The following is a 15,122-nucleotide window of genomic DNA, read 5'->3' on the forward strand; positions in this document are numbered from 1 at the left end:
TGCTTGTGGGTTGCTATTCTAATTACCTTCAATAATACCAGAGAAAGATTTCCTTGATCAGAATTCTCAGAAAAGTGGCCTGATTCACAGGTCTTCTGGTTAGCAGACGATTCACCTAAACCCCCTTCTCATTCCAATCCTTGTGGATCAATTTTCCACATAGCACTTTTATGCTTTTGTTGATGGAATGTGACAGGCATAATATATCTTTCTGCCATGATTGCAGATCGTTCAGGACCTGGGTGGAGTGGTCGCAGTGGATAGGAAAGTGGGAATTTAGACAATCACATCAGACACCGGGGAGGACCGTTGCTGTGTGTGAAGAGAGCGTGATAAGCAGGGTGAATGAATGCTGACTCAGGGCTGTGTTGTGAAATCCTAAATGTTAATTCTCCTTAAAGAGCTTAGTCACTTAAACTCCAGGAATTTGAAATTTCGCTGAATTCATATGGATAAAAGAGTCCAATATTTTCAGTTCTGCTGGGAACCTTTCCCTGATCAAACAATTATCCAAGCCCCTGACAACCAAAAAAAAATCTTCAAAACCTCATTTGCTTTAAATTCTGAGTCCTAGGAGCAAAATAGGAATCTGGACTTTGACTCTGCAACCAGCATCGCTTACTGGTTGTGTGGCTTTGGACGAGTTACCTGCCAGCTTTTATCAAATCTCTGTTTCCTCATCTAAAAAACTGGGTTTCCTCATCTAAAAAACTGCCTCAGAGGGTTACAGGGAAGACTGCAGGGGTTAATGCATGCAAAAATGCACAGCTCCACACCAAGTCATTCTCTTCCGCATTCAATTCTCTTGCCCATCTGCTCCTTTTCCTTAGAGCCCTATGTTCATTAGCTCCTTCTAGCCTAGCCATCTGGAGACTTCAGCATATGATATACATCTTGCTGCCCCTTCCTCTGCCCCCAGGAAGGGACCAAATATGGCCACATGGCTGATGGCAGGGTTCAGGCTCTGAGAAACCAATCTATGGTAAACTGTTCTGCCCAAAGGAATGGGATTCCAGGAGCCCAAGACTAATCCAAGAAGAGTGCGTGTAATTGAGGTATTGGAAGAGGCAAGGGATTAGGTGGGGATGAGTCTTAGAACCAAGGCAATGAATGTTGGGAAAGGCAGATCTCAGGAACAAGCACAGAGGCTGGGGGTCCAGGGTCACATCAGACCCATATGAGCCAGGCAGTATATAAGGAGGTGTACCTGTTCTGGAGCCAGGCAGACAGGTTAGTGCAAAGCAGTGGTATCAGAAGGCAGCAACTATGAATCAGTCCTTACTGTAACTCAACTTTCTAATATGGTCACTCAGTGGTTAAGAGTGTAGACTTTGGAATCAGGACAAGCTGTGATTCAAATCCCTGCATTTCCACTGACTTGCCTTGTTATGTGGGCAAGTTACAGAAGATCTCTGAACCTCAGTGTCACTGTCTACAAAACAGGGACAATCTTGGACACCTTTTCATGCATGGCCTCATTTCATCCTCAGAACAGCTCTGTGACCAGGTGCCATTATTATCCCCATTTCACAGATGAAGAAACTGAGGTTCCCAGAGGGGTCCCAAAGATAGTAAGGAATGGAACTAAAATCTGTACCCACTTCTCTCAAACGCCAAGACCCAGCCTCCTGGGCCCAGGACCAAGACACTCCCATGTCTTTGTGATTTAGGTCTCAGAGCTTATCATCCCCACAGTGGAGACAGCCCGGCAGTCCTTCTTCTTGAAAACCTACGTGGACCACGAGATTCCAGTGCTGTTCGTGGGTCCCACAGGCACTGGCAAATCAGCCATCACCAACAACTTCCTTCTCCGCCTTCCCAAAAGCTACTACCTGCCCAGCTTCATCAACTTCTCTGCCAGAACCTCAGCCAATCAGACCCAAGATATCATCATGTCCAAGCTGGATCGACGGCGGAAGGGCCTTTTTGGGCCCCCCATAGGAAAGAAAGTGGTGGTGTTTGTGGGTAAGGCATTGACTGACTGGGCACTACCAGGTTCTGCAGCAAGCCAGAAGCTCCCTTTGTAGGGTCATCTCTCTGAAAGATTCTGGTTAATATAATATAGCATTGTCCCCCAAATCTTGTAAAGGGATCTGGCTCTTGGTCACCTCTTCCATGCCATCTCCTACCATGCTCACCTCATTCATTACACCCAGCCACATGAGTCACCTCAGGGTCTTTGCATGTCCTGTTCTCTCTGCCTTGAACCCTCTTCCTTTAGGCATTCTTGTGGTTTGCTCCTTCATTTTATCCAGGTCTCTTCTCATATGCCTCCTTCTCAAGAGAGCCCCTCTCTAAGCACCCCAAACAGCACTCTCCATCACCCCCTTACTCAGCTCTGTTTCCCTATACTGCATATGCCACTCACTACCTGATGTTTATATTATACTTTTTTTTTTTTTTTTAAGATTTATTTATTATTTCTCTCCCCTTCCCCCCTGACCCCGGTTGTCTGTTCTCTGGGTCTATTTGCTGTGTCTTCTTTGTCCGCTTCTGTTATTGTCAGCGGCACGGGAATCTGTGTTTCTTTTTGTTGCATCATCTTGTTGTGTCAGTTCTCCATGTGTGTGGCACCATTCCTGGGCAAGCTGCACTTTCTTTCACACTGGGAGGCTCTCCTTATGGGGCACACCCCTTGCGCATGGGGCTCCCAAACGTGGGGGACACCCCTGCGTGGCATGGCACTCCTTGCACACATCAGCACTGTGCATGTGCCAGCTCCACATGGGTCAAGGAGGCCCGGGGTTTGAACCATGGACCTCCCATGTGGTAGACGGACGCCCTAACCACTGGGCCAAATCCGCCACCATATTATACATTTATTTATCACTTTATTGTCTCACTCTTTGGAATTAAGCTCCTCAAAGCCAAGTTTTGTTCTCTGTTTCCCCCTCACTGTCTCAAAGTTCAAGGTACATGATCAATAAATACGCTTATTTGCCATCTGTATATCTTTTTTAGTGTGGTGTCTGGATCTTTTGCCCACTTTTAAATTGAGTTGTTTGTTTTCTTATTGTTGAGTTTTAAGAGCTCTTTGTACATTTTAGGTACAAGTCCTTTATATGTTTTGCAGATATTTTCTCCCAGTCTATGGATTGTCTTTTCATGCTCCTAACAGTGTCTTTCCCAGAGTATAAGTTTTAAATTTTAATGAAGTCCAACTTATTTTTTTCTTTTTTAGGTCATGCTTTTGGTTTAGTATCTAAAATGTCATTGCCAAACCCAAGATCACCTATGTTTTCTCCTAGAAGTTTTATAGTTTTATGTTTTACATTTAGGTCTATGAACCATTTGAGTTAACTTTTGAAAGCTATGAGGGATGCTCAATAAATAAATAAGGGTGTTTTTTTTTTACTAGTTTCCTTACATTCACTTGTGGAACAGCTACTATGTGCTCTGGATAAATATGGCAAACAAGTAAGTCCCTTCCCTCAAGAAGCTAGTAGGAGTAACAGACAAACTAAATGTGCCAAGTACGAATAGGGGGCCCCTTGTTCAAAATTCAAGAATTTCAAGATGGCAACAGCAGGAGCATTCAACCAAGCCTTGGGCTCTTCAGAGCACGGGGCCCCATGCCATTGCACAGGTTGCAGGCCCATGAAGCCAGCCCTGGCTGGATGGTAATGGTCCAGGAGGGAAGCACAAGGAGTAGTGGGAGAACATGGCAGAAGCACTGAATCAGCTTCAGGGGTGAGAGGCCTTACTCCAAAAGTGAACACACGTGAGAAGATGATGAGTGTGGTCTTGGATGTGTTGAGTTTGAAATTCTTGTGTCCCCAAGGTGGGAGATACAGTGCCCTCTGGAGCAAGGTCTGAGCTAATGCTGCCTTTCAGAGTACTGCCAACATCATGTCCTTCCCTCCCTTCCTCCCTTTCTCCCTTCCTTACATTTCTCTTCATTCTTTCCTTTCCATTCCTTCCTTCTTTCATTACACAAGCATTTGTTGACATGTACTATATATAGGCCAAGATGTCAATAATTGGGACATAGTCCAGGCCTTTTTGGCTGAGGGAGGCTGACATCACCACTCTTATCCCCAGCACTTAGCAAACTCTAGCATTTAGTAGGCAGTCAATATGTTTTTGTTGAGGGTATGGTTAAAAAAAAAAAAAAAAAAACCTGCCTATTGATGCCAACCCATGCATCCTGAAAGACATGGTGAAGCAAGAGAGCCCAGAATGAAAGAAAATTCCTTCTCAGCTGGTCAGCATGTCCATTAGCTGGGCCCTACCTGGCGTGGGGTTGGGACAACTGGACATGAGCTCCCCTTTAGGAGGAAAAAGTCGTCTGTTACCTCCTGGGGGAGCAGATTTGGCCAGAGGATTCCATGACTTACAGTATGTGGGCATGGCTTCTTTCCACAGATGACCTCAACATGCCCGCCAAAGAGGTGTATGGGGCCCAGCCCCCCATCGAGCTCCTGAGGCAATTGATTGATCACGGTTACTGGTTTGACAAGAAGGACACAAATAGGCTGGACATCAAGGATGTGCTGCTCGTGACAGCCATGGGGCCCCCCGGGGGAGGAAGGAACGACATTACTGGTAGGTGACAGAGAGAATTCGTCCCTCCTCACCCACTGAAGAGCCAGGCTGCCTTTGGACATGGAGGAGGGATGCAGGGCACTCTAAGGGAGGAGCAAAAAAATGTGTTTAGGCTGCAGCTCCAGGGAGTGACACCGGGTGACTTTATGTATGGAAGTTGTGTAAAAGAAAGGAAAGATGAAAAGAGGATATGATAGTCTTTGCCCAGGCCTTAGAGCAGGGGTTCTGAACCAGGGGTCAACAGACCCCTCAAGGGGCCTGTGGAAAGATTTCACAGGATCCAGAGCTTGAACTGAAAAACATCAACTTATTATCTTTATTTTCTCTGGCCCCTAACTGAAATCTAGCATTTCATTCACTTATGAATGTATACAATAAATAAATTACAGTAGTATTCATTCTACCTGACTGGCAAAGGGGTCCCTGCAATGAAAAAGGTTAAGAACCCCATGCCCTAGAGGAACAGAGAGTCTCAGAAGGGAGAGTTCAGTGTAGCCAGCACGTGATCCAGGAGGGGAGGGTACATGGTAGCTTCTCAACTAGGGGTATGTCAGAATTGCCCATATATTTGTTACAATTCTTCAGGTTGCTAGAAATGGAAAACCCAACCCAAAGTGGCCTAAGCAAAAAAGAAAGAGAGAGTGGGGGTGGGGGTGGAGGGGAAGGGAAAGGGGAAAGGGAAGAAAGGAAAGGAAGAGGGAGAGAGGAAGGGAGGGAAGGGCGTTGTGTTTTTTTCCCTGCCACTCGACAGGCCAGGAGTAGGTGCAACTTGATGCACTGTATTTTTATTCCAATGTACGTACCTGGTTAAGAATCTTAACACCATTCTATACTTAGATTCTGCAAGATATTAAATCACTGTCTACCCTCAAACAAGTCTCTCCTCTCTGTCACTCAGCTTACTCATCGCTAAAGAAAATGGACAGAATGATTTCATTTGGTTACCCAAACCGCCACCTTCCATTTCAAGTATGGAGCCTACAAGTTGCTTTGCTTTGAGTTTGAATATAACAGTTTCGCAGGTCCTAGCATTTATAAATTCTATACCCTTCTTACCAGGGAGAGGTGAGGAGCTCAGCTCATTGTTTTTCCCTGTGTAAAACCTAGCGATTCAGCGGAGATTATTTATTCCCAGTCCACATCACAGAAATAGTAATAACTAGAATTTGCAATGCAATTATGTTTCCAAGTTATGTCACAAGCTTGACCTTTGCAAAGACTTATAATAAAGCCCAGTGTCCACAGACCACCAGGAATCCATCTGTAGTCAAGTGAAATCAGATTTATTAATTTGCTGCAACAAGGGAGTCTGCATACCATGGAGAAGCATGGGAGTGCCTGGTAAGAAGGAGTCAGATGGGCTTGAGCTGGGTGCTTTGGGGAGGGCTGAAGGAAGCAGGGGTTCTGTTCTGTATTGGATGCTCTCAGGATATGGGGCCAACTTGGTAAGTGGGTATCTTAACTTACCTCTAGGAGGCAATAGGAAGAAAGTGATGCTATAACTGTTACTGGTAAAGGAGTCACTCAGCTGGGAGAGGGAGAGACTGGTCATTTTAATGATTGCAGAGCGATCTTGTTTTTGTCTTGTTCCATCATAGCCATGAAGTAACTATATCATATCTGATGTCAAAATTTAATGAAATTGTGTTCAGCTGGGAACCCACAGCCTGGCTGATAGTTGCCCAGGGCACCTAATATCTACCAGCTTTCAGAGCAAAGATGGGAAACTGAGCCACAAGGCAATATCGTATGGTGATTGACAATATGGTTTAGCAGCAGACAGATCTGGAATTGGGTAACACACAGTAAACATTAAAAGACATTAAGTACTATTATCGTCCCTATCATCAAAAGGGCAACTTCCTCAAGTTCACATAAATATCAATGGTTCCAGATTGACCATGTATAAAATATCATTATGATATATTTTTAAGTAAAACATACATATGTCAGGAGATAAGTGTGGGGGGGTATGTACACATACAAACCATGGATGTTTAAAAACATAGAAAGAATTTGGGGAAATTGACAGCAGCAGTGGCAGTATAAGTTTTTGGATCTTCCCAAATCCCTTCATAAAATTAGAGCCATTAAATGGCAAAATCAAAAGCCTACAAACAACTATAAAAATAGTTGGCAGAATATCCCCATAAACTACAGAATACATGTGGGTGGGAACAAATTACTGACAGCTATAAGAACTACATATTTACTGCATCTGTGCAGGAAAAAGCCAAGGGGAGTGCTGTGGCATCTCACAGTCCTGAGAATTGTAGACCACAATAGTAGACAATGGGTATTCACTGGTAAGTGTGACTGCCAATTGAGAACAGGAACTGAAGTTGGCAGAACTTTTACTACTCAAGTAATAAGTGAGTGTCATGAGCTTGCGGAGAGCTCTGAAGGGACTGGAACATGAGTCCCTGTGAGCCCTCAGAACTGATCAGCCAGGCTCGCATCCAAGGCAGGACCCGACACTGAAGAGAAACTGCTAGGAGTGGAATCAGAATTGAGCAGGTTAAGAGTAATAGAAACAAAGGAGAGAGAAAGTCCAAATAAAATTGAGAGAGGATAACAGAGGTAGAAAATTTCAGAAAGCAAGTCATTATGTATTTTTTTCTAGCATTCTTAATTTTATTTATTTATTTATTTATTTATTTATTTATTTTGAGGTACCAGGAGCTGGGGATCGAACCCAGGACCTCATATATGGGAAACCAGCACTCAACCACTGAGCCACATCGGCTTCTCTGTGTTGATTTTTTCATTTGTTTTACTTGTTGTTTGTTATTGTTTTTTCAAGAGGCACAGGGAACCAAACCCAGGCTCTCCCATGTGGGAGGTGGGAGCTCAACCCTTGAGCCACGTTTGCTCCAATTTTTTATTGTTTTTATATCAGTGCTACAAATTATTCAGTTAACACAAGATAATAACAACAATAACAATAAATCTGCTTTAGTCAATGGATCCACTCCCCCTTTGTTTTTGTTCATTCCTCAGTCTTAAGGTATTTGGGACAATATCCATTCTGACAGCTACAGGCTGAGAAGGGGCGTAGATATTATGGGGCATAGGAATGGAGTTGTTTTGCTTGCAGTCGAAGATACTCCTTGCTTAGGGGCATCATTTTGTTAATTGAATAGGGCAAGCCCAAAGAACTGGACAGTGGGAATTTACAGCACATCTGCTGGGCTTCAGGGCTCAACCAGCATAGCAACAATCTGGAGGTTTGAAGTCTCTGGGAAATAAATTTAAGTAAATTGAAAATTATATGTTCAAATAAAAGGAGTAGAAGAATCATGATTAGGGGATTTATAAATGAGTATAACTATGTTATATTGGGGAAATCACTTTTCTTATATTCCCAGATAGAGCCCACCAAGGGGGTGTTGATTTCATGAGACTGTGTGGCTTGCCTATGGTGCCTGGACATCTCTAGGGCCCTCTGGAGCATTTTTGTTTGGTGTTTTGTTTACTGTGGCAGTTTGTGAAATCTGGCTAAGACCTGCCTAATTGTAACCTCTGGAATGACCTCCTGACTCTCTTTGAAATCTCTTAGCCATAAAAACTCCATTTTATTTAATATTTCCCCTTTTTGATCAAGACCTTTCTCCAAATGCATGACTGATTAATGCAACATTAGAATCCCTCAGTGTTAGGGAAGCTCATTCTTGGATGTCACATCCCACACTGGGGGGAAGGTAGTGAGTGTATTTGCAGAGTTTGGCTTAGAGAGAGGCAACAAGGTGGTTTTCAGGAGGCTACTCTTAGGCATTAATTGTTATTAGGCTTAGGTTCATCATTGTAGGAATAAGGTTCTTAGGTGCAAATTTTAGGATCAGGGGCTTGGCTTATTCACTTGCTTTCCTTTATTAGGCAAGGCTTGTATAATCCAGGGCTTTTGGTCATCTTATTTGAGAAATCAGCAGGACTTCCCCTCATGAGAAAGCTACTGTGAGGGCAGACTCTTTGTGACAACAAAAAACCTCTATCTATCTAGAAAATATAACTATGGCAATGAGGTCCCGTTTATATTCCATAGGTGTATGTAGCTATATGATGTTCAAGATGTTCAAAAGGCCCTATCAAGACCCCTGACCTTGTTCCACCTTTACCTTCTTACTAAGGCTATGTTAATTGACAGGTAGAACATAATTTATATGTAAGTCACTATATGTTTGAACACTTAAGAAGTCAAGAGAAAAAGGAGCTTTGTGGAGTTAGAAGTAGAAGAGCCATCTGAACCAAGCCTTCTTATGATTTCACACATAAAAATGAGCCCAAAAAAGTATCAAGTTCATATTCCATAAAACTTACTATAAGGAAAAGAAGGAATAAAGAGAAGAATTATACGACTACTTCAAAAGCACACCAGAAAAACACTCACAAAAACATACCAAACAGACCAAATTGTAATCTATTATTTCAAAACAATCTTAAAAATTGATAAAAGGATAACATAAATCAGAATTAGAAAAACTCAGAAATTGGATGCTGAAACTCAAGAAAGAATTAGGGAAAAAGTTATTTTAAAAATGAAATGTAAACTAGAAGGAACACAAGAAAGAAGGAATACAATAAATAATGCCCTGAGAAATAAAAAATTAAAATGAGTAAATTTTTAACATCAAAAAGAAATGAAGATTAGAGAGACAGAAACAGAATAGCAGCTATGTACAGCAGGGGAAGGATAGAGATTGAGAAGTGATTAATAAGGGGTAAAGTATTTTTGTTTGTCTGGTTTCTGTTTATTACTATTATTGGAGTAATGAAAATGCTTTAATATTGACTGAAGTGATAAATGCACAACTCTGTGACTATACCAAATACCATTGATCGTACACTTTGGATGGACTGTATGCTTTGTGAATATGTATCAGTAACACTGATTTAATAAAAAAATATGATCTCTCCATCATAAAAGGAAAATTAAGCAGCCATGGTTACTTTTAAAATTCTAGATATAAGGTCTTTACTATATATATTTATTGCAAATATTTTTTTAAAAAGAAAATGAAGCAAGGGATAAAAAGGCTTTGAGAAGAAGTGATAAATACTGAAGTTAGTTGAAGAAAATGCAACATACAAATAATAGGAGTGTCTGAAGAAGAAAACCAAAGTAAAGAAACTCAGCAAATTATAATCCAATAAAATGTTCCTAAAATAAAAGAAAAAATTCCTTTTGAAAATTACCTATTGAAAGAGTGTATTATGTACCTAAGTATATTGACTCAAAATGATCACTAGAAAGACACACACTCATAAAATTATTGGACTTTAAAGATAAAGAAAAAATATGTGTGCATATAACCAAAAAGAGCATAAAATAAGGGCGATGAAAGTAGATCATCTTAAGACTTTTCAATAGCAATGCTTTATGCCAGAAAAAAAAGTGGAGTAGCATATTTAAGATACTCAAGGAAATAAAATGGGATTTTACAGCCAGTGAAACTAACCATCAAATGTAAAAAGAATACTGTTAACAACATGCATATAAAAACTTAGGGACTATTGTTATTATTAGTCACATAAGACCTTCCTGAGGAATCTACTAGAAAAAACTAGAAAATGGATTTCAGATCATCACAGCAACTATAGAGTCATTGACATATTGATGGTGTATTAGTCTGCCAAAGGACTTCTGATGCAAAGTACAAGAAATCTGTTGGCTTTTATAAAGGGTATTTATTTGGGGTAAAAGCTTATAATTACGAGACTGTAAAAAGTCCAACTCAAGGTTGCTTTCTCACCAAAGTCCATTGCCATGTGTTGAAGCAAGATGTTTGGCAATCTGGCTGGTCTCTGGCTTCTCCTCAGGGCTTCCTCTTCTTTGTGGACTTGGCTCCTTGAGGCTTCATGCTTAAGTGATCCTGTAGTCCTCTTCCTCCTGACATAGGGCTTGTTTCTTTCTGGGTCTTCTCTATCAGTCTCAGCTGTTCTGTTCTCTTCCCGAGGTCAGCTGAAACTATCAGGTGAATGGCTCATCTGTCCTCTGGGCTTCAGCTGTTTGAACTTTCTCCTTTCTGTCAAATGGCAGGATCAAAAATGACAGAGTTTTCTCTTCCATGTGTCTGTCTGTCTGCGTGAGTGCCCATTTATATCAGACCCTGCAAGGGGATGGGGACTCAACCTGAGATACTCCCACTGACATAGTCAAATCAAAAACCCTAATCTTAACAGGTGAGCTAATCAAAGCCACCTCAGGTGAATTTAATACAATCAAAGGATATCACTCCAAGAGGAATAAATTAGTTTACAAACATAATTTTTCTCTTGTTGGTATTCATAAAATAATCTCAAACTGCCATACTCTACCCTCTGAATCCCAAAAAGACACTATAATATTCCAAAAATCTTAAGTCTTAATCTTATTTCAGTAGCAATGCTAAGTACAAAATCACATCAAAATCAGTTATAGGAATATATTTTATCTTCAGTCAAAAGTTACCTCTGGCTGTAGACCCGTGAAACTTACAAAACAAGTTATCTGCTTCCAATATACAAGTGAGGCACAGACATGAATAAACATTTGCATTACCATAAGGTGAATTTGGGAGGAAAACACATCACTGGTCCCCAACAGTTCTGAAAACCTGCAGGGCATACTCCATTAGATTTCAAAGTCTGAGAGTCATTCTTAAAATGATGATTTCTTCTTCTCCTTGAGGCCTCATGGGGGTCCACCCTTTCCATAGGCTTGCCCAATGGCCATTTTCTCAGTTCCACCTTCATCAAGCATATGGGTGGCAACCAAGCTTCAGAACTCAACCTCCAAGAACATTGGGGTGATAGCCACACTTTCCCCAACTTGTGTGGTACAGTTTCAACCCCCTTTGTACAGTAAGAGGGCAGCAACATTCTCCCTAATCTCTGGTATACAGGCCCAACCCCCCAGAACACTGAGGTGGTGACCTGGCCCTCCCTAATCAATGAGGATGAGGCCCAACCACCTCAGAGCAGTGGGGTAGCAACCTAACTCTCCTCAAACGTAGAGGGATGCACTCCACCCTCTCTGTAGCCTGGGACAGCCAAACTCTCCCTGAACAGTGGGCTGGAAAATACACTCTCTTCAACTGCTGGGGCAAACTCACCATCTCTGTACAAATGGGTGGGGTCCCTCTCTTGACCAATGAGATGTCTTAATTCTAGACCTCAGCTTCCATGGTTTTCCTCATAAAGCTGTTTTCCCTTCCATCTCTACCTTCCCTATCTTTTTTAGTGCAGGCTGACAGTAGTTTCATTCATACATATCTCTCAAAAAGCTTGCTGCGGGGAGCAGATGTGGCTCAAGTGGTTGAGCACCTCTTTACCATATGGGTGGTCCCTGGTTCGGTTCCCAGTGCCTCCTAAAAACAAACAAAAACGATAACAACAAGCAAACAAAAAAACAACTCAGGGTAACCATTGCAGCTCAGTGTTTCAGCACCAGCTTCTCACATACAAGGTTCCAGATTCAATCCCCGGCCCCAGTACCTAAAAAAAAAAAAAAAAAAAAAGCTTGTTGGTTTAGCATGCAGGAAGCAGGGGTCCGAACCCGGGACCTCGTGTGTGGGAGGTGGGAGCTCAATCACTTGAGCCACATCTTCTCCTGATAACTGCATTTTCAACCCTGACTTACAAGTTAATGGCCACTGCATTAACAGTGAGCCTGCCTGGCACCCACATTGTTGTCTTGAAACCCAATTTCCTACTAAAAGGAACCAGGATTTTTTTTAGAAGTGGCCGATTACATGACATACAGAAAATCAGTCCAGAACATCTTGATATATGAAATAGTGAGAAAGATATCAAAGACTAGGTTCATGTCAAAAGGACTCAGGAGCCAAAATGAAGAGGCTCCTATTAGCCCAAGATGGAATAATTTGAACTTCAGCAATGATAGTAATTGCAATGGATTGAAACTGATAAAAATGTATTAAAATTCATGAGTCCATAATAACAATAATACTTTATAATAAAATGTTTGTTTAAAAAAAAAAAGGATATGTAGGCAAATTTATAGAGACAAAAAGTAAATTTGTGGTTGCCTAGGCCCGTGAGGAAACAAAGTATTCTAATGGGTACAGGGTTTCTTCTGGGGGTAAGGAAAATGTTCTAAAATTTGATTGAGGTAATGCTTGTACAGCTCTGTGAATATACTAAAAAAACATTGCATTGTGTCCTTTAAATGGGTGAATTGTGTGATATATAAATTATATCTCAATAAAGTTATTTATGTATATAATCTATATCTATATATGGAAAAATATAGCTATATAAGGATATACATATACATATGCAGAAATACCAAATTAATAGTAGTTAACTTGGGAAGAATGGATTTAGTGGATGGGAGATAGAGGAAAAGGAGATATTCACTTTCTACAAACTTATTTCTGAATTGTTTGACTATTTTACAATGGTCGTCTGTTGCCTTTATCTTTAAAAAAAAATTTTATTAGCACAATTGTAGATTTACAGAAAAATCATGCACAAAGTACAGAGTTCCCATATTACACACACACACACACACACACACACAGAGTTTTCCCTATTAACATTTTGCATTAGTATGGCAACTTTGCTGCAATTTATGAAACAATATTATTATAATTATATTATTAACAATAGTTCATAGTTTACATTTGGTTTCACTCTTTGTATTAAACAGTTCTATGTTGGCTGGTTTTTTTTTTTTCATTTTTACTCTGGTAACATAGATACAACCTAAACTTTCCCATTTTAACTACTTTCAAGTATACATTTCTGTGGTTACATTCACAGTGCTGTCCTACCATCCTAACATCCATTACCAAAACTTTTCTATCACCCCAAAGAGAAACTGTAGGAATTAAGCAATTAACTTTCCAATCCCCACTGCCCCCTCTGTCCCTGATAGTTTATATTCTAATTTCTAACTATGAATTTGCATATTCTAATTATTTCATATGAGTGAGATCATAGACTATTGTTAGTTTTGTGTCTGGTTTATTTCACTTGACATTATGTCTTCAAGGTTCCGTGAAGTAGCATATATCAGAACTTCATTCCTTTTTATGGCTAAATAATATTCCATTTCATGGATATACCACATTTTCTTTATCCATTCATCTGTCAATGGGCACTTGGGTTGCTTCCACCTTCTGGCAATTGTGAATAATGCCACAGGAACATCAGTGCATCAATATCTGTTCCAGTTCCTGTTTTTAATTCTTTTGAGTATATACCCAGAAGTGGGAATTGCCAAGTCGTATGGTAATTCTATACTTAACTTTCTAAGGAACCAACAAACTGTTTTCCAGGGTGGCTGTATGATATTATACATTCTCACCAACCATGTGCAAGTTTCCTATTTCCCCACATCCTTGCCAAAACTTGTTGTTTTCTGTTTTTTTTTAATAATAACCATTCTAGTGGCCTTTATCTTTTAAAAATTTGTTGAGCTTTAGACTGGTGATGTACAATAGAACTTTCTGCAGTTATGGAGATGTTCTATACCTGCACTGTCTACTACAGTTACCACTCTTGAGCACTTGAAATGTAGCTAGTGAGACATTGGAAATCAGTGTTTTTAATGTTAGTTAACTAATTAAAGTTTAAATAACCACATGTGCCTAGGGGCTACCATATTGGACAGCATAGTTCTAGAACATAAAGGCAGAGGGAAAACTGACTTTTGTAGATCCCAGAGTCACTAAGTCTAGGAGGTAAGTGTATGCATTTGCAGACACTCGTGTGTGCATGTTTTCTAGGACGTTTCACTCGCCATCTGAATATCATTTCTATCAACGCCTTTGAGGATGACGTTTTAACCAAGATTTTCTCTTGTATTGTTGACTGGCACTTTGGGAGAGGGTTCGAGGTGATGTTCTTAAGGTAAGAGGTTCTTGTGTCTTCGCAGAAATGGGTGGGGGTTCCTTGGTTTGGGTCCCTTGTTGACTTGCCTGCTTCCCTTTCTTCCCAAGGTATGGAAAGATGCTGGTGCAAGCTACTATGACAATTTATAGAGCTGCAGTGCAGAACTTCTTGCCAACTCCTTCCAAGTCACATTATGTCTTCAACCTGAGGGACTTCTCACGGGTGATTCAAGGTGTCCTGCTCTGCCCTCACACCCACCTGCAGGTCAGCCACTATCATTTCTGTTACCAAGATCATTCAGCGATATCCTTGGCTATGTGGGATATACAATGATGATAACAATAGCTGACTCTGCTACGTATCATGCTAAGTGTTTTATAAGCATTTATAATCCTCTTATCAACCCCAGGATTAGGTACTCTTTCTGATCTACTACATTGACCACCACTTCCCATTTATTCAAATAATTAACTCTGGGTTTTCAGGATGTAGAAAAACTTATCCGACTTTGGATCCATGAGGTTTACCGGGTTTTCTATGACCGTCTGATTGACAGTGAGGACAGACAGGTCTTCTTCAACATGGTAAAGGAAACCACCTCCAATTGCTTCAAGCAGACCATGGAGAAGGTCAGCCAGATTCTGTGATCATTTGTCCTCAGAAATGGTTCCAAATGTTTGATCAAGTTTTAAACTCAAATTTCAGTTCCATTGCCAGTGGAGACTCATAGCTCTGCTCTC

At 40.8% G+C, this 15,122-nt stretch overlaps 1 protein-coding gene across 3 annotated transcripts in view; it reads left to right on the forward strand.

The window, feature by feature from the left end:
• The window catches only part of DNAH3 (dynein axonemal heavy chain 3), a 192,099-nt gene that overhangs the window by 132,076 nt on the left and 44,901 nt on the right, over positions 1 to 15,122 (forward strand). For all 3 annotated transcript variants that reach the window (XM_058286298.2, XM_071211287.1, XM_058286299.2), the window contains 5 exons: positions 1,671 to 1,965; positions 4,366 to 4,545; positions 14,277 to 14,400; positions 14,490 to 14,646; positions 14,868 to 15,011. In XM_058286298.2, the coding sequence (XP_058142281.1) occupies positions 1,671 to 1,965; positions 4,366 to 4,545; positions 14,277 to 14,400; positions 14,490 to 14,646; positions 14,868 to 15,011 (900 nt within the window). The remainder of the gene's footprint in view (positions 1 to 1,670; positions 1,966 to 4,365; positions 4,546 to 14,276; positions 14,401 to 14,489; positions 14,647 to 14,867; positions 15,012 to 15,122) is intronic.

The sequence above is a fragment of the Dasypus novemcinctus genome, chromosome 23 (assembly GCF_030445035.2).
Source record: "Dasypus novemcinctus isolate mDasNov1 chromosome 23, mDasNov1.1.hap2, whole genome shotgun sequence".
In the NCBI taxonomy this organism is placed as follows: Eukaryota; Metazoa; Chordata; class Mammalia; order Cingulata; family Dasypodidae; genus Dasypus; species Dasypus novemcinctus.